Source organism: Beauveria bassiana (assembly GCF_000280675.1).
Source record: "Beauveria bassiana ARSEF 2860 unplaced genomic scaffold BBA_S00011, whole genome shotgun sequence".
Lineage (NCBI taxonomy): Eukaryota > Fungi > Ascomycota > Sordariomycetes > Hypocreales > Cordycipitaceae > Beauveria > Beauveria bassiana.
In genome coordinates this window covers 819645-836706 of record NW_007930846.1, presented here as the reverse complement: position 1 = coordinate 836706, position 17062 = coordinate 819645, and the positions used below count along the sequence as shown (strand labels likewise).

At 53.0% G+C, this 17062-nt stretch overlaps 5 protein-coding genes across 5 annotated transcripts; 3 read left to right on the top strand and 2 right to left on the bottom strand.

Annotated features, from left to right (window-relative positions):
- Positions 1-141: 141 nt before the first annotated feature.
- On the bottom strand, positions 142-2855 carry BBA_04889 (uncharacterized protein; the record flags this gene model as incomplete). Its single annotated transcript, XM_008599986.1, has 2 exons — positions 142-2521; positions 2632-2855. The coding sequence occupies 2 exons, from the start codon at positions 2853-2855 to the stop codon at positions 142-144; spliced, it is 2604 nt and encodes an 867-aa protein (XP_008598208.1).
- A 949-nt stretch (positions 2856-3804) lies between these two features.
- Positions 3805-5120, bottom strand: BBA_04888 (vacuolar protease A; the record flags this gene model as incomplete). Its single annotated transcript, XM_008599985.1, has 3 exons — positions 3805-4739; positions 4792-4945; positions 5022-5120. 3 exons carry the CDS (start codon positions 5118-5120, stop codon positions 3805-3807), a joined length of 1188 nt encoding a protein of 395 aa, XP_008598207.1.
- Positions 5121-10049: 4929 nt separating this feature from the next.
- Positions 10050-10971, top strand: BBA_04887 (transmembrane alpha-helix domain-containing protein; the record flags this gene model as incomplete). Its single annotated transcript, XM_008599984.1, has 2 exons — positions 10050-10892; positions 10957-10971. The coding sequence occupies 2 exons, from the start codon at positions 10050-10052 to the stop codon at positions 10969-10971; spliced, it is 858 nt and encodes a 285-aa protein (XP_008598206.1).
- Positions 10972-11728: 757 nt separating this feature from the next.
- BBA_04886 (uncharacterized protein) lies at positions 11729-12841 on the top strand (the record flags this gene model as incomplete). Its single annotated transcript, XM_008599983.1, has 1 exon — positions 11729-12841. The coding sequence occupies one exon, from the start codon at positions 11729-11731 to the stop codon at positions 12839-12841; it is 1113 nt and encodes a 370-aa protein (XP_008598205.1).
- Positions 12842-14359: 1518 nt separating this feature from the next.
- BBA_04885 (uncharacterized protein) lies at positions 14360-16533 on the top strand (the record flags this gene model as incomplete). The annotated part of the gene is made up of 2 exons (XM_008599982.1): positions 14360-14415; positions 14487-16533. 2 exons carry the CDS (start codon positions 14360-14362, stop codon positions 16531-16533), a joined length of 2103 nt encoding a protein of 700 aa, XP_008598204.1.
- Positions 16534-17062: the final 529 nt, after the last annotated feature.

Sequence of the window (17062 nt, the reverse complement as noted above, 5' to 3'; positions counted from 1 at the left end):
AGCCAAGAAAAAAAAAAGAATTCATACAAGTGACATCACCTCCTTGACCCTGATCTTGAAGAAAGAAAACAATACTATTCATTCTTTTTGTTACAAAAAGCCCACTCTGGAGCCGACAGAACAATTTTCGGCATGGACGCACTACTGCGGTGACGGCTGAGACGTCGTGCCGGGGATGGGAGGCACAGGCACAGGTGTCACCCTGTGCGGCGGTAGCACTGGGGTGCTAGATCTCTGCCCCGTCGGTGTCTGCGGCTTCTGCTGGTTGGCAATGGACGCGCGGGCAGCAGCCAGAGCGACATTCGAGTACCCTCCGGGCTGGCCACCGGCAGCGACACGCGCCTTGGCTTGCTCCAGGATACGCTGCTGCTGCGCCTCTGAAATCACCGTATGGTAGCCTGTGAGGCCGGGCGACTGGCTGTATCCAGACTGGTTCGCGCCGGCCGCATACCGCCCTCCTTGAGCAGGCGTGCCGGGCTGAGGCGTCGGGGTCGTATATCGCTGCTGAGTCTGCATGTTAGGAGACTGGCTGTAAATCTGTCGTTGCTGCTGATCGGGGGGCGACATATGTCTCTGCAGCTGCACCTGTGGGAGTTGTTGGGGTGCACCATTAGTATACCCGGGGTAATTAGCCGTTGGTGCGACTCCTTGTTGCGGTGGCGGTTGGTACTGGTGATAGCCCGCCGCGTTGGGAGTCCCGGGTTGCGGCTGCGGCGCCTGAGCAAACTGTTGCCGTTGCTGGTTTGCGTATTGGGGCATGTTCTGGTGTCCGTATGGTGTTTGGGCTTTAGCCAGCTGCGTGGCGTACTGGTTGCCAGCATATCCATTTGATCGCGTGTACTGGTTAGGTTGGGGCGGACGAGGCTGCTGCGGTGTAGCATTGCGCTGGGGTTGGAAGCCAGGCTGAGAGCCTGGGCGATAATATTGCTGCGGCTGTGGTGTGCGGCCGGGTGTGCCATATTGAGCAGCGGCCGAGTACTGGTTAGGAAACTGGCTTCCAGCGCTAGAAGTACGTTGCGGCTGCGGTGGCTGGCGTGCACCCTGAGCAACTTGTTGTTGCTGATGCTGCTGCTGCTGCTGTTGCTGTTGAGCCCGCAGACGTGCTTGTACACCAGCTTCGTCCTCTTCCATGGTTCCTTGATAGTCGTCTGTGCGAACTTGTATTTTGGTGCTGATGAGAAGATCATCCAGTTGATCACCATTCAGTTTGGCAACAGCAAAAGGAGGCAGCGTCTTGATAATAAGGGTCAGCTGGGATTTGAGCATTTCATATGTGGCCACCTCTTCCTCGGATGGCTCGGGGGCGGCGGTGGCGAGCATGTCACCCGTGACAGGGTCGCTAGACTGTCTGTTTTGCGAGTTGGGCAACGTAAGATTACGAATGCGCTGGTAAGACGACAGTGTCTCGATCAAGTCTGACACTTCGGTGAGGATATCATCGGTGTCCTTATCCGCCTTGCTTCGGGTGCCCAGGACGTCGTCCAATGAGGGATCAATGGCTGTCTCGTCCCAGTGATCGATGGCATCCTGGATGGCAGCCTCATCGATCTCATCAGTTGAGGACCCGGTGTCTGGCTCCTTACTTTGCTTGTCTCCGTAGAACTCGATATCTAGCATACGCTCGAAAAGCTGTTGACCCGAGCGCTGCCACCAAATGCGTCCCGCGACGCTAGAAGGCACAATAGCAGCCGAGTCATCCTTGCAAGGCGCGAATGAAGAAAAGGCACCACGAAACAACGACTCGACCTCGGATGTTTCTAGTTCGCTCATCGACGGCTTCTTTCCGGCCAGACTTTCGGCGCGTTCGCGCTGCTTCGGCACCGTTTGGGACGAAGGGATGGCATTACTGTAGTCGAGGTAGTATCCAGAGGACAGCTTCGTATTGAAGTAGCAATTGGTACGCGCGTTTGTCGGCTCTGGGTGGTAAAAGTCTATCGTGGTTCCCTTTGCTTGTGTTTTTGGCTGCTTGGGAGGGTTCAAGGGCGGCAAGGCGCGGTGCGATCCAAATAGCTCCCCAAGCGTTCGCGTCGCCACCTGCTGGTTTGATCTAGCAACTGTGGCGATGGATACGCCGGCTGGCAGAGCCACGTCGGAAAAGTCCACATCCTCGGAAATGGGCAAGCTGGAGAATAGCCTTCGTTCTTGCGGCGCAAAGCCAACTATGGACAGAACCGATGAGCCTTCTTGGAAGGCCTTTTCCGATTCCGGCTGAGATTCTGCCTTGATCTGGGGGTATGCCTTCTCCTGCGCGGCAAACTTGAGCGCCTTGCGCTTGAATTCCCTCATACGCACGGCTTCCTTCGGATTCCCCTGTGCGTCGACATCTTTCAGGGCCTCATCGACAGCCAGAGCGACATCGGCGGCGACGTCGTCGATGGTTTTGTACGACTTTGCCACAAACTTATCGCTGATGGTGGAGCGCGTCGACAATTCAGCGGATTTTTGGCGTTTCACTTGAGGTTCTTGGTCTATTTTGGATTCGGGCAATACACGCGTGAGGATGGCCTTGTCGTTGTCGAGGCTGTAATGCAGAGCGATTAGCAGCGATGCAATCAAGAGTACATGGAGATGAGGCTGTCGGGGAGGGTTGTTCAGGCAGAGCCTCGCGTTAGGAGAAGATGGGCAACGTACCTAATCAGAACCTGGTGAAAATACTTGAGCAGCTCTTCCGAGTTTTTGCCCGCCCAGTCGTCGAATGTAGCCGTCGTCTCGGGATGTTGGGCGGACGCCTCGTCGCCGTCGTCGTCGCGCTTCCGCTTGCTGGGGATAGATTGGTGCGAGTTGTCGCTCGGGGGGTCGGGCGAAGTCGACGACACACCGTTGGCAGAGGGCTGCAGGGGCGATGGCTGCGCCATGATTCTTGATTCGTCACGTCTGTCGATGGGCAATGCGGCCGCGGGGCTGCTCTTAAAGGCAGGCGTCGATCGCGATACGCGGTTTCGTGGATTTTGGAGAGTAGAGAAGAAGTGGATTGGGGTGCGACGCCAAACCTTTTTCATCAAAGGCGCGCGCGTCAGCGGGCGAGATGCAATTCGCAAAGCAGCCAGAAAAAGTATATAATGGCTATTGCACTCGATGGGATCAGAAAACGAGGCAATTTCCACAAAGAGATTGGGACGGGCAATGGTAAAAATGCAGGTTGCCAGGAGCAGCGTCTCTCGATGGGGGAAAGACTGTGTGTCTTGATGGGCCAGAGGCTGCTTTGCTGCTAACGTAGAAAGGCCAGCCAGCCAGCCAACCAGGCCCGCCTGCTACAAACGCTGCCTCAAGGCTACAACTTCCCCACGTGACTTGTTGCTGTCCCCTTGCGCCCGCAAGCGTTGTACCACCTACTTGGTACGCTCCCTCAATATACTTTGTACGCAGCTTGGTCCCTTTCTATCCTTCTAATTTTTTTGTTGCGAAGGCCATTGTATGATTGTTGCTGCGCTAAGTCGTATCTGTCGTGAAATGAAGCCAGCTTGCAGTCGATGGCACTTTCTGAGCCTAATAAATCGACGCACAAGGCCGCAAGGCACCTAGCTCCAGATGAACTGCCCTACTATTTATTTAATGTTACAGATCCAGATACACTGTTACTACCTTGCTCTTTTCGCTACTCATGATGCGCTGGCACTGCATTTATATTTATGCGTCATATAAATGATCAGACTGTATTGAAGGTACCTCGTATAGTGTACATGAAAGACTGTAATCAAACTGGGCAGTCAGATGCTACGGTTTCCTCCTTCTGAGCGGTTCCATGAAAGGACCGAATAGTCTGCACTTCCACCAATCCTCGTCATGCTTGGCAAATCGAGACATTTATTTAGCCCTAGCAAGACCAACGGCGCCCTTGCCGAGATCGTAGACGCTGTAGTAGCGACGAAGGAAGGCATCGCCAAGAATAGCAATAGGACCGACGGGTTCGGGCATGTCCAGAGGAGTAAAGGTAGAAACACAGCTACCACCAAGCTCCAGAATGTAGTCGCTGGCGGGCAGAGTGTAGTTGGAGCCGGCAAGGGTGAAGGTGATGTCGGGAAGAGAGTCGCGGGCTTTGCAGTCAATGGAATACTGGCCACCGAAGCCCTTCTTGGCACCAATTTCCTTGTTGAGAAGCTCAGCAAGGTCGGTGGGAAGAGTGTTGAGGGACGTGCCCGTGTCCAGGATGACGCCAGTGTTCTCGAGCTCAGCAACCTCGTCACCAAAGGCAATGGCGTCAAAATCAACTTCCCAGTAAGCCTTGCGGCGGAGGGGAATATATTCAATCTTGCCCTCGTAGTGATCCTTGTCAACGCCGCCAAAAATGGCCTCGCTGCCTGAATCCTCTGAACCCAGGTAGAAAGCAAAGACGGGCTCATCGATAAGCTTTTGATTGATCATCTGGTAAAAGGGAGGGACCATCTTGTTGACGGAGATGGTATCATAGCCAAGACCCAGGATACCGTCGAAGCGGCCGAAGGCAAAGGCGAGGCCAGGTTCGCTGGTGGCCTCGGCAAAGTCTGTGTTCTTAATGGTGAGATCACCAATCGAAACTACGTCGTTGGAGACGAAGCCAGTCAGACTGCCAGAACCGTAGTGAATCTCAAAGTCGGAGCCGTTCTTCTTGTATGTGGAAGAGGAGGACGAATCGTATGTGGAGTGGAGAAAGCAGGCAATGCTGCTGCACGACTGAGATGGAACCCAGAGGTTGGAGGAGCCAGTATCGAGGACGACCTTGAAAGTCTGGGGAGGTGTACCGATGGTAATCTCGGAGAAGTCTGTGGATTCGTCAGTACCGTCATGCTATACGTGACATTTATCGCCACTAACACTGAGCGTTGGCAAAGTTGGTAACGGGAACGGGGTGGCCGTCCTTGGACTCTGCAACCTGGTTGTTGAACATGATGTCGGCGCGGCTGGCAGGGCGGGCACCGAGGTACTTTTGACCAAGCTGGTGAGCCTGGGCCTCGAAAGAAGCACCGACCTGCGAGAAGAAGTTAGTATTTCATCTTAAAGGCATCCGTTTATCGATGCAAACGACAAATAGGAGGCCAACTTACCAGCTGCTCAGCAAGAGGAATCTTTTGGAGCTTCATCTTGTGAATTCCGGCCTGTGCGGAGCCGGCGAGGGCGGCCGCGGCGATCAAGGCGCTCTTCATGATGTGCGAGCGGCTCGTCGGGGACGATATTGGGTGATTCGAAAGTTTACTCGAAATACGTGAACAGACCTCGATGCAGAGACCGAGATTGAAGATGAAAAGGAGTTGCTTTGAAGGAAGTTCCAAGCTGCCTTGTTGATTGAATGTTGTAGGATGGATGGAGCATGACGCAGGAGATGGGGTGGGCCGGTGTCGTTATCGATGGTAGGTACCTAGGTACCTTGTAACTAGCTGGCGCTGGCGGCTCGTGCTGAGGGGGCTGGCTGGAGCTTGCGCGCTACAACGAGGGCCTGCAGTGACGGTTGGTGGTGCTGGTGCTTTTGGTTGCCTTTGCCACGGAATCTCTTCCCTGAGAGTAACAAAGTGATAAGTATCCAGTAGACAGCTTGAAAGAGTCTACGACGAGACGCTCAAGCGGTCTGCCAAAATAGCGACATGCAGAAAACATTCAACCCAGCCTAGAGCGGTATCCGAGACCAAACTCCGCATTATTGCTCAGCCGAAAGTGGTGTCCGAGATACTTTCGCCGCCACCCAATCTGTGTGGCTGGAGAGGTACACTGGCGCTATTGAGTAAGCTCTTCAGCCTCCAGGCTCCCGCAGGCTGATGTCGCCTTCCCCTCACGATTCCGGAACGACCTGTGTATCCGGGTACCACGCCCAGGCACCGCCGCCACAAAGGTGGTGTGCGCGTGTCACCGCCCAACATGAGGCCGCCAGATCGCTCTTCTTCCTCACAATGGCCTCTACAGAGGCGCGCGTGTTAACCACTAATCTCGTTCCAGGCGGGAGAACAAGCTGACGCAGGCTCGGAAAGCTGCAGCGCTCGACGATGGCCAAGTCCATAGCTGTATCTAATGATATTGGTGCTGAAACTGGGGCTGTAGCGGGAGCGTTCCAATGAGGCAAAGAGACGACGGTATTCTGTCACAGCTTTCACCGGATTGCAATGGCGAAATGCGACGCTCAACGGTCTGGAAGACTTGGGTCAGATGTGCTCTCGGCAGCTAGACATGATTTCACGGGACAACAGGTAGGTCTCAAAGTATGATGCCGAGCGTAGCCAATCTCACCGCCGGCGCTTGCAAAAGCTCCTGGTGGTCATCGCAGCGGGCCCGTCGAACTGTTCAATACTTACGCATTGTTTGATGCAGTCTCTGTATCCTTAGCAAGCAAGCACGGTAGTTTCCGGACAGACTGTTACAAGCACTGTTGAGGGCTTAAGCGTCCAGCGAACCACCATTGTACCAGTAAAGTTTCACTCCGTTTTCTATATTCAGCATATTCAGCAACGAGCCTCGGGAGCGACTGCCATGGCGGGGCCTGCATCTTACCTAGTTGCAGCACCCTGCTGTACACGTACGTAGTAGTTTCCGCGGCGCGGCTCACTGATCCAAGGTGGTCACTGGATGTTGACATTGGCCTATGAGCAAGTTGCGCCACTTTCACGGACAAATACGTAGTAGACGAGACATTTGCGCGAGTAAGCAAGTGCGGCACTAAAGGCATCACATGCGATATCCAATAGGATTTATGCGCTTCTTTTAAATCAGGGCATCGATCGCATCGTTAATAATAGGAGAAAGCGAACCTCTAGATAAGCAAAAAGAAAGGGAGAGAGGAGACAGGGTCTAGTAGGGAGAGAATCAGGGTTTAGCTTTTAAGTTAGTTATATTCATAAAAGTAAATGCAGCGCTACTTAGCGATCAGTGTGCGGTTCGAGGCTGGTAGTGAGTGTTGTGGGCTGAAGGGTTAGGGTTGAGGGTTAAGGGTTGTACTACTATATATGTATATCAAGTACAGAAGGATTAATAAAATGCTCAGTTGGATTCGAGGTCTATTGGGAATTACAAAGTAATTCGCGTTGAGTTGAAGATAGATAACCTTGAGCGTCCTTAATTCGCTCTGATACTCGCTTTCCTCCTTCCTAAGTTGGCTCGGTGTCGGGGCGGGAGGCTCGGCACCGCAGGGCAGGTTGGCAAGTATAGGTAAATATACTTCCTAGGCCGCAGTCCTGACTATTGATACATATGTTTGCAATGCTACGGAGAACTCCGGAATATTGCGAGGCAGTGCGCCCTGCTCGTATTCACTTGTGCCGTGATCCACCGCTTAGACAGACGGTGCAGCGGGAAATGTTATTCTTTCTTCTTGTCGGTAATCAGAGACAGCACAGGGGTTGCCCTTGCAGAGCTAATAATGACTACGGACTGCAAAAGATGGTAAGGACTACTTATTAGCAAGCAAATAATCGACTGCATGCCCGCGCGGTGAGTCGATGATGCTGACAACGGCGTGGCATTGGGAAGCCTTTTGGGGATGCGAAAAGCGAGCCAGAAGCAAAAACAAGGATGTCTCAAGTCTGCGACATTGATTGAGATGGCAGTTTCGTACGTCGCGCAAGACGGGCGAAGAGCCAATGAGCAGCACAGTGACAACGAGAGATGCACTGTGCGCGACCTCTATGTACCTATCTATGTACCTGTAATAATCGGGCAATGAGCGTACATAGTTAGGAACAGATTTTGAATAACTGTTGTATCATGGGGTTACATAAAAGATGGCGATCTGCACATTGCCAGCTGCAGGCAAAACCTAAAGCCTACGTGCCTACCTACTGATAGATAGCGCTTCATAAACCCGTGCACATTTCGGGTGGCGCCATGCACAACATTAGGGCCAATCCGATCCTGGCGGGCGAACAAGCTTCTGTACCTGAATGATGAGTGGGTGTGACATGATAATAGTGCGTTTCAGAAAGCGCAGAAATTTGATGACAGCAAGCGTGCTTGCGTGCGTCCGAAGAGGCTGAATTGTTCTACTGGAAAGAATTCTTTGTGTGTTTTTCGGAATAGCTTCAATACATACTGTTAGGTCGGAGACTGAAATTGGAGGCTGAGAATTTTGAGTGATGGAAAGTATTGAAATGAATAAACTGTACGGAGTACATTAGTTATTGCACAAGTACATCCGCAGGTAGGTATCTGTTCGCAGAGGGTGGTGCGGAGCGAGACGAATAACAGCTGTGTTGCTACGCGCTGGGTGTCACCGTGTAACACTGTAACACGGTGCCATTCCGCCGTGCAAACAGATGTGCCCTGCCAGGGCCTTGCCAGAATGCCAGGCGCCACCGTGTGATGTTTTGGAGTGGCTGTGCGGGATATTTATTTCTTCCTTCGGATGGCCAAGATAGTTAACTACAGTACAGATACGGATTAGATGATCGGATTTGGATTCTCGCGAATGATACGAGAGAGAAAGAGGGTATTAATAGCAAACGAGGCCGAAGCGTTGCTGCATTTAATTGCGGTGGAGTCGGTGGAAATGGCCAGTGCCTCAAATGTGCGGCAGATGATTTCAGGCAAGCAGGTAGCCAAAAGACATACATAGCAGTACATGCCAGGCTGCTCGTAGCTATTTATTCGTGCTGACTATTAGTAAATTCATACTTGATGAGAGCAAACAGGTCAAGGTAAGTTGAGTGTCTTTCACGCCCTCGCTACCTAAGAAAGCAACGAATGTTTGAGAGTTTGGCATTCGCGCGATGTGCTACTCGACAGTGCACTTGCTGAGTGGTTTGTATGTACCTACCTAAAGGTAGGTAGGTATGTATTACTGTGCACTGGTACTTGTGATGTGACGTGGCTGCTGCACACAACCCGTGATGGTTGGGAGGCGCACTGTGCAAACCCCATGCGCGTTGAATTGTTACCAGTTGAGTACGTGGCCCATCCCCACCTTTTACCGTCAGCCAGAAAACCTATCCAGAAAGAAGAACAACGAGGCACGAAGATACTAGTTAGTAAACGGTTTAAAAGAAAGAAAGAAATCAGCTTACGATGGTTCCTACATCCGCCACTCCGGTAGCGCGTTATAAATCGTGTGATAAAGTTATCATTGGTAGCAAAATATCGGGAGGTACGTTTGTCACCACACGCTATTTAAAGCCTGGTATCTGGGTGTCGCTAGCGCATGTCGCCGTCAGGTACAGATTACCTACCTACATACCTAGGTGCCTATCAGTGCCTAGGTATCTAGATACTTCTGCGAGAAATACAGCTTGAGCCTGCTGGGGCCCCTGTTTTGTTCTGGATTTTTATAGTGGCTCACCTGCAAATGTAGCGTCCGCAATCATTAAAAACCCTGATAGCTAAGTGAATTGGCTGAGTGGAAATGAAAGGTACCACGTCTTAGCACAGTGCAGTCAGCACTGTGACCTCTCATCGAGGGTTTGGCGCTGTATCTTAAGCCCCTGACCCTTGCTTGTACCTGCTCTAGTGCCTCGCTAGTATCCACCCCCTTCAAAAAAAATGCCCTGCCTCTCCCACCTTTGCCCACTCCCCCTTCTTCCCCCCGTCTTCAATCCGCTGCTCAGTGCTCGCTCGCCGCCTCTCCCCTTTCAACAAAACAACCAAACACCCTCAGGTCACTCTTTCGTTCTGCGTTCTAGCGCTTGTCTTCCCCATAGGTAGTCATCGTCGCTCACTTCTTCTCTTTGGTCCATCACTCTTTGTTCAGTTGGGTCATTTCTCCATTTCCCTCATCACGTCTGTTCTTCTTTTCTCCCTTGTTTCGACATCTCATCCCCCTCGACGTCCGCCTCTAGCTGTCGCCTCCTATTCCACTCCTCGACAACCAACATTGGGCATAGTTCTCAAGAGCCGCTGTGAAAGCAACGGGCACATCTCAACAAGTACCAAGCTCACAAACGTCTCGAAAAACAGATGGTCGCCTTTTTTAGTTGAACTTGGGCTGTCGTGAATCTTTTTGCCCACTGCATCTGCCGCCCGCTTCCAGACAAAGCTTGAATCGAATCGCTTGACGCCCTGTCCAATCGCGAATCCAGACAACCAAAACCGACGCGACATATTGTTCCTTCTCCGCCCTCGTCATTTGAGTGGCTCGCCTTGCTCATTCACATTCCGCCAAGATGAAGTCTTCAGTCACTGTTGCCCTGCCCATCATGGCTGCTGCCGGCGCCTTCGCCAACGCACACTCCAATTTGCACCATGCTCGCGTCCCTGTGCCCGCCGAAAGCGGTATGCCCCGAGTTGGCGTAGAAACAGTTCAGGGATGCTTCTCAAGCGTGGGCAACATGACCAACGAAAATGCCGATACCAAATATCTCTCAAGTGGTAGTTGCAGCACGATTTGCAAGGGCAAGAAGCTGCCAGTTGCCGCCCTCGCCCCTCAGGCTTGCTACTGTGGCTATGTATATCCTCCCGAAGACGATAAACTCGATTCAGCAAAGTGCGACTACCCTTGCAATGGTTTTCCCGATGACATGTGCGGTGGTCTCAAAGACGCTTATTCAATCTACAACATGGGTATCGTTCTGGTTCCCGGCTTTTACAGTGCTTCTTCTTCCTCATCTTCGGCCTCTTCGACAGCTACTCAGGGCAGCTCTTCGGCAGCATCGACATCGACTGCCGGCGTAACGCAACCACCGAGCACCGAGACTGGAAACTCTGACAAGTCTAGCGGTAGTCCCAATGTTGCTGCCATTGCTGCCGGTGTCGTGGTTGGTGTCGTGGTTGTTGCCGCCATCATCGGTGCCGTTATCTTCTTCATTCGCCGGAAGCGCAATGCCGAAATTGAAGAGGAGCACCGTCGCAACGCCGCCGTCAATGCCTTTATCAGTGGCTCCAAGCCTCCTAGCACTTCTGGCGGTATCTCCATTACCGACTCGCGCTTGGACCCAGTGATGGCTCATCGTCGTCTCAGCGACGGCAGCATAGCCGACAACCAGGACTACTCTCGCAAGATCCTTCGGGTATGTTGATGGAGTTACTGACTAGCAAATACGCCATCTAGCTAACCGCTTTTTGATCGAACAGGTCACCAACGCATAAGCTCATCCTTGTAACGTCACCACGAGCAGATGCCCTCGAATAATACCTCGACCTCTTTTGTTGTTTTTATCTTGTCACTGGCATTCACGGCGTTCAAAGGTTTTGCTGCTTATGTCCATTGGTGGATCCAATGGTCGATGATCAGGCGGCGTTTCGTCGCTCTCTACAATTTTGCCTATCTTTTTAACTTTTTTGGCCTCTTCACAATGGCGGCATGGAGATGGGCTTGTATCGTTGTGGAAGCGACTGGCATAGTGCCAACTAGGTTGACAGGTTGGGATACAGAAAGCCAGAAGCCTTTCGTCACGTGCAATTTGGTACACTCTACACCAACCATCTCTTTACTTCTCACCTTGGTCCGATTTTAGTTTGTTCTTTTGTTTTGTCTCTTGGCATGGGGCACGGGAGCCTATGGGATGTATCTAGCAGGTTCGCGGCGGAAATAAAAGACGAATATAACGCAGCATACTTCATCGTGACTTGGCATCCCGGCTATCGTGGTATGAACACTCACATAAAGTGGCTACAACCACTTCCAGCCAACAGCTCTCATGGTGCGCCGCATCTAAATTTTGTCAAGCCTTTCAAACTAAGTTCACAGCCACAAAGTTCAAAGCCACAAAGTTCAAATTCCTCGCCTGATCATTTTACCGCGATATATTACCTTGTGCATTTTCTTCTGTCGAATTTCATCGCCCTTTACTTGCGTTGACCTATACTCTTCCCACTTGCGCATCACCATGACCAACAGTCCATCATGAAGCCTCATTCGACTGCTCTAGTGCTCGCCATAACAGTCCTCGGCAAGTGCTACGGCTATGGCGAGTCTACTACAATGAATTATACTTCTTTTATGCCTTCGACGTCTAGTACCACCTCCTCCTTCACAAGTATCGAGTATGCAGCCTATGTGCCGCTGACGGCCAGCACCACTACCACCACCCGCACGTCAACGAACACTGAAGCGCAATCCAGGGGCGAATCATCACTACTCTACACGGTACCGGGCAGTCACTCTTCCGGATCGACACCCCGTCACCACGGCAGCATCAGCGGATATGCTCCCGCCGATGCTGCCAAGTCTGCTTCTACTAGCAACGGTCCACACGCGACGTCCTACCACCCGCGGACCAACTGCACCACCAACAAGACCGCAGCCGTCCTCATCCCACCAGAGGGCAACCAGCGGTCCTCTTCCATCGGTCTCAGCGAGGTTAATGACCAGAGCGAGGAGGAACCCCTCGGCGAGCCCGCCAAAGACCAAGAAGGCAATACGCTCACGCAGCGCTTCGGGCTCGACGCACTGCAGAAGTTCCTCGACAATCAGCCCTACGCGCCGTGGCTGTGGCCGCGCCTCGACACGCCCGGCAGCAGCCGCCCCATCACGCATTCTTCCGACGAGTTCCAGGACACGGTGTGCACGGGCGACCTCATCGACCAGTACGAGGAACGCCGCGCGTCGCGGCACCTCGATTACTTCTGCAACCGCTGGCAGATGCCCTGGCAGCGCCTCTACGCGAGCACGTCGGGCAGGACGACGCTCTTCATGTGCCCGTTTGGCGGCCTCCGCAACTGCAGCCTCGCACTTTACCAGGCGGCGAGCGCGCACCTCGACCGCGAGTGCGGGCCCAGCGGCACCGGTTACGTGCACGTTCGCAAGCTGCGCATCGGACGGGAAAGGCCGTCGTGGAACGTGACGTTTTGCCAGGGGATTAGCTACTCGCCGCTGCACGACTATCGCATCGAACAGAGTGACGTGCTGGTGGACGGCAGGCCGTATGAGGAGTGGCGGATTCTGAACAGGAGAAGGCAGATGAGGAAGGAGCTTCAGCCAAAAGATATTAATGAGGGAAACGACGCGGAGCCATAAATGAGAATTCGGTTTGATTAGTCGTCTGGCGGCTTGTCCTCACATACACGCTATGCAGAGGGTGGCATCTAAAAACTGTGTTGCAAGGGTCATGTATTGAGTGAGGTTGCATTAGCCAACGAAGCATTTTCCTCTATAATTCGAATAGAAAGATTCCTCTTTTTCAAAACGGTAATGGGTTAGAAGATCGTAACGGCACTTCCAGAGGTCAGCCATGTCACTTTGTCCTCCATGCTCTCCTTCTTGAAATCCTTCGCCAGCTTCTTCCCTTTCTGGCTAAAGTGATGCCACCCTTCCTGACGCATAGGTACCAGCTTGTACGCTCCAACGTGCCCTAAATAGCCGCGCAGCCTGCTTGCCGTCCATGGTGATCTAGTGCAGGCCGTGCATCTACGCGACCGCCGCGCCGGTATTGATCAACGCGAGCACGTCGCGAAATTTCTCGCTAGTTCTGCGGACGGTGTCGCGGGTGAACCACACTGCGTTTGGGCGGCCGTCCGGCATGACGCCAAAGGGTCCCGTCGTCAGCCTCGCCGGAGGCGGGTGTTCGCACGGCGTCGCGGTGACAACAACAGCGTTGCGTGCGACGAACGCCGCCGTATCTGTGAGCGCCATGCCGACGACGCCGGGCTGCAGGCGCACAAGTCCCTCGCACCAGCGCCACTCACCCTGCGACCATCAGTTGGACCTGCACTGTTGACGATACCAGATCAGCGCTATAAGAAACCTGTTCCCTGGCATGCTCGATATGCGTCTTGCCTGCGAATTATGATTTTTTTTTTTTCCGAGAAGAAATAATGAAACTACAATATGATTTTGAGACTGCGTCCAGTGTCGTCGCATCATTAGTCGCGCTCAACTACCGTGCCAACATGGTCAACACCGATCCATCCACAAATGCTCTCTTGTGATTGACCTTCGGCAATTGCGCCATTAAAATACTCATATGTGCGGTAGGAAACTATATGACCGTTTCTTTTTTTTTTTTTTTTTTTTTTTGTGTTATTTCTCGAGCTTCGAAACGGGAACTCTGGCAGCGGCCGTTGAGGCGCACACGGTGTGCCCCAGACCGAAGGATTACCTCGAAGCTGGTAGTGGCTGGATTGCATCCCTACGACAGCTAATCATGCTATGAAGCCACAGAAGTTCGCAAAATGGACCAAACAAAGTGTCACAGATGCGAATATTGCAGGAAAGAAGGAACCAACCCAACGGAAGTAGCTACATCGCGGCGGTATAAAGAGTTTCAGGGTAGGGTCGTTCAATTATCACGTGATGCTTTCGGCGGGAAGCTCATCTCAGCAACGCGTCGTGCAAAAAGCTGTGCTACGCCGGCGAGGAATACTCAAACAACACCCGAGCTGCATAAACAAACACGTCGAAGAATAAATCCGTGATCTATTACTCATGATAGATATCCTCAATTCACGCGATACTGTTTTGGTCAAAACTACCCCTTGAGCAAAACAAATTACGACAATCTGAGCTGGGTCTGCGCCCAAGCAGGTTGACTTCACAATGACCTCTGCCACAGCTCCACGTATACGACGGACCACACAACATACATTTCTCACGTAAGAGTCTAGCCAGTTGAGACTCGAGTTTACTAAGTTAAGTGCAATTGCTCACGCGTGGTCAACAACAGATACAATCTCTCCCGACGCATACACGATGTGCAAACCTACCCGACCCAGTCTCCTCAAGGTGCAGCCATCCTGATCTACGGACATGAAACCGGCGCCACCGTTGTATGGCGCGGCGGCCGTCGATTCAAGCCCTCCAAGAAGCCCGAGCCTGCAAAGCAGCACCAGAACGGCGGCTCTGCTGATGCTAGCGTCATGGTGATTGACTCTGACGACGAGGAGCCAAACAAGACGACTCCGCGCCCCGGTGCGTTTGTGGACAAGCCCGACTTTGAAGCCTCGACCGAACAAGGACCATATCCCGAAATTATCCAGACTCTCGACCTCACATTCGGCACATCAATCCTGCATGTTGCCGTTTTGCCTGACAGCCCCAATCTGGTTAGCGGCGCGGCTACCGGCACCGCGCTGCACAGCGACAAGATCGTCTTTGCAGTGTCTTGCGCAAATAACGATGCATATGTGGTGGTGCTACCAAGCACGCCGCCATCGCCGGATAGCAAGGCGCGTCCAGAGCTGCGCGTCGACCTGCTGGCTGGACAGGCTGGCTCCGGCGCCTGGGGAGAGTCCCTCATCGCGCTGGGTGGCCAGACGAGACCGAGCAATGGCCTTGCCATTGCGCTGGCCAAGCCATCTTCGACACAGCCGCCGAGTGCTCGAGTAATCGTCGCTGCACACTCCAAGCAGGCCTCTGGTGTTTTGCAGCTCTGGGACGTTGCGTTGGATGCAAAAGCAGAGCGGCCGCTCGAGCCTTTCCAAACAGAGTACCTGCCAAGCCCATTGAAGAAAATCTCCTTTAACCCTACACACAGCACACATCTCCTTACTGTGTCTGCAACCGACGCTGCGCGAATCTACGACTACGCTACTTCTTCTATACCCAGTGACCCCGAAGCTACTAGCCCATTTCCCAGTCAGGGCTCGTGGCTTCTCTCCCTATATCAGCCATTTGCAAAACCGTCTGCGACGAGGAAACCGATTCTCGATGCTGTCTGGATAGCAAGAGGCCAAGCAATATTTGTACTGCTTGCTGATGGCATGTGGGGAGTCTGGGACATTGATGGTGTGAGTCCGCGGTCTGCTAACGCGAACATGTCGACAAAACTCAAGTCAGGTGTTCGCGGTGCAGCTCTGACGGCATTTAGCATTTCGGGCTACGTCGAAGGCACAGGCTCATTGCGGAGCATATCCACCCAACAGAAGGAGTCGCAGCAGGGCGAGTTTGCGCCCATGACACCGCATACTCGCAGACAAGCGACGGCTTCGCTGACATCTACAAACACGCTAGACAGACTTGCTAGTGTGCACGGCAGTGTACGAACGGTAGCGATATCATCGTTTAAAAAGTCCTCATACGATGAAGCCTTGGTCCTGTGGGTCGGTAGCCTGGAGCATGTCTGTGTGGTGCCTGCCATCCTTCGCTTCTGGGAATCGCAACTGAACAAGGGATCCGCTGGCGGTGTGAACATTTTTAGTGGCAGTGCGCCTACAAGAATGACGAAGCTCGCTGATTTAGCTACTGGCCTATTAGGTGAGCCTTGCTGTGGCGTCGATTTGATCCCTGCACACAGCTCTAGTTGTGCGGCTGATGGCGGCATGAACGTCGAGGTGGTCATCCGCGGTGAGTCACGACTTGTCATTGCCCGCGACAGCGATGACAGTGGCAGCAAGAAGCTGGTGTTGCACCGATCCAGACGTCTTTTCTCCAAGGAGCACCCGAATGCCATCATCGTGCATGGCGAGAAGGACAAGGCCCCGCCGAAGCTGTCGTTTAATCTCAGCACAGCCAAGGCCGGATCGCTGCGGCTCAAGGCGGCGGCCCCCGTCGACGAAGATCAGGAAATGGGCGAGGGACCCTTGGCTGTGTCGTCGCGGCCAAGTGTTGGCTTTGATTTTGCCAATACACTCAGCGCTGCGGCGGACGTGACCTCGGACATTTCACGCGATGTCGAGGCTGAGATGCTCGGAATTATGGAGATTGATCAAGCCTTGGACGCTTTGGAAGGAACGCCCACGAGGAGCCGAAAAAGGGTGTTCTTTGATGATTGAGCCAGCGAGGCTTTGAAGGGATGCCGGGCCAAGGGCAGGACAGGGATGCATGGTTGACGAGCAACAGGATGGTTCAAGCTAACGAATTTCGAGAAAACACGTCGGGGCATACCGAAACCATTCTGTTTACAAATGTTTATAGGTGGTTCAGTCAAAGGATAATTGTACGTTACACTTTTCTCAAGCCCAGCACAAGAGCAGAAATGAGAAACGGCGGAGTTGACGTATGCGTGGATGGTTCCATACGGTGTGTATTGCTTCTCTGTTCCGCACGGCAAGGTGGAGCGCAAGGCGAGATCAATCCTTGACGACTCTGTATTCCGAGCGGTAAATTAAAAATCATCAGGGGAGCACGGGCTTCTACGCGGCGGGACGAGGTAGTGGAAAAGTAGACGCTCGATTTATACGCCATCAGCCTGACCTGGCAGCACAACTTGCAGTCCAAGCTATGAAGCCGTCTCCTGGCGGAGCTTCGGTGCAGCAGGGCCTCTCTATCAATGTCGGCTTTGGCAACGCTCTTCTGAAACAT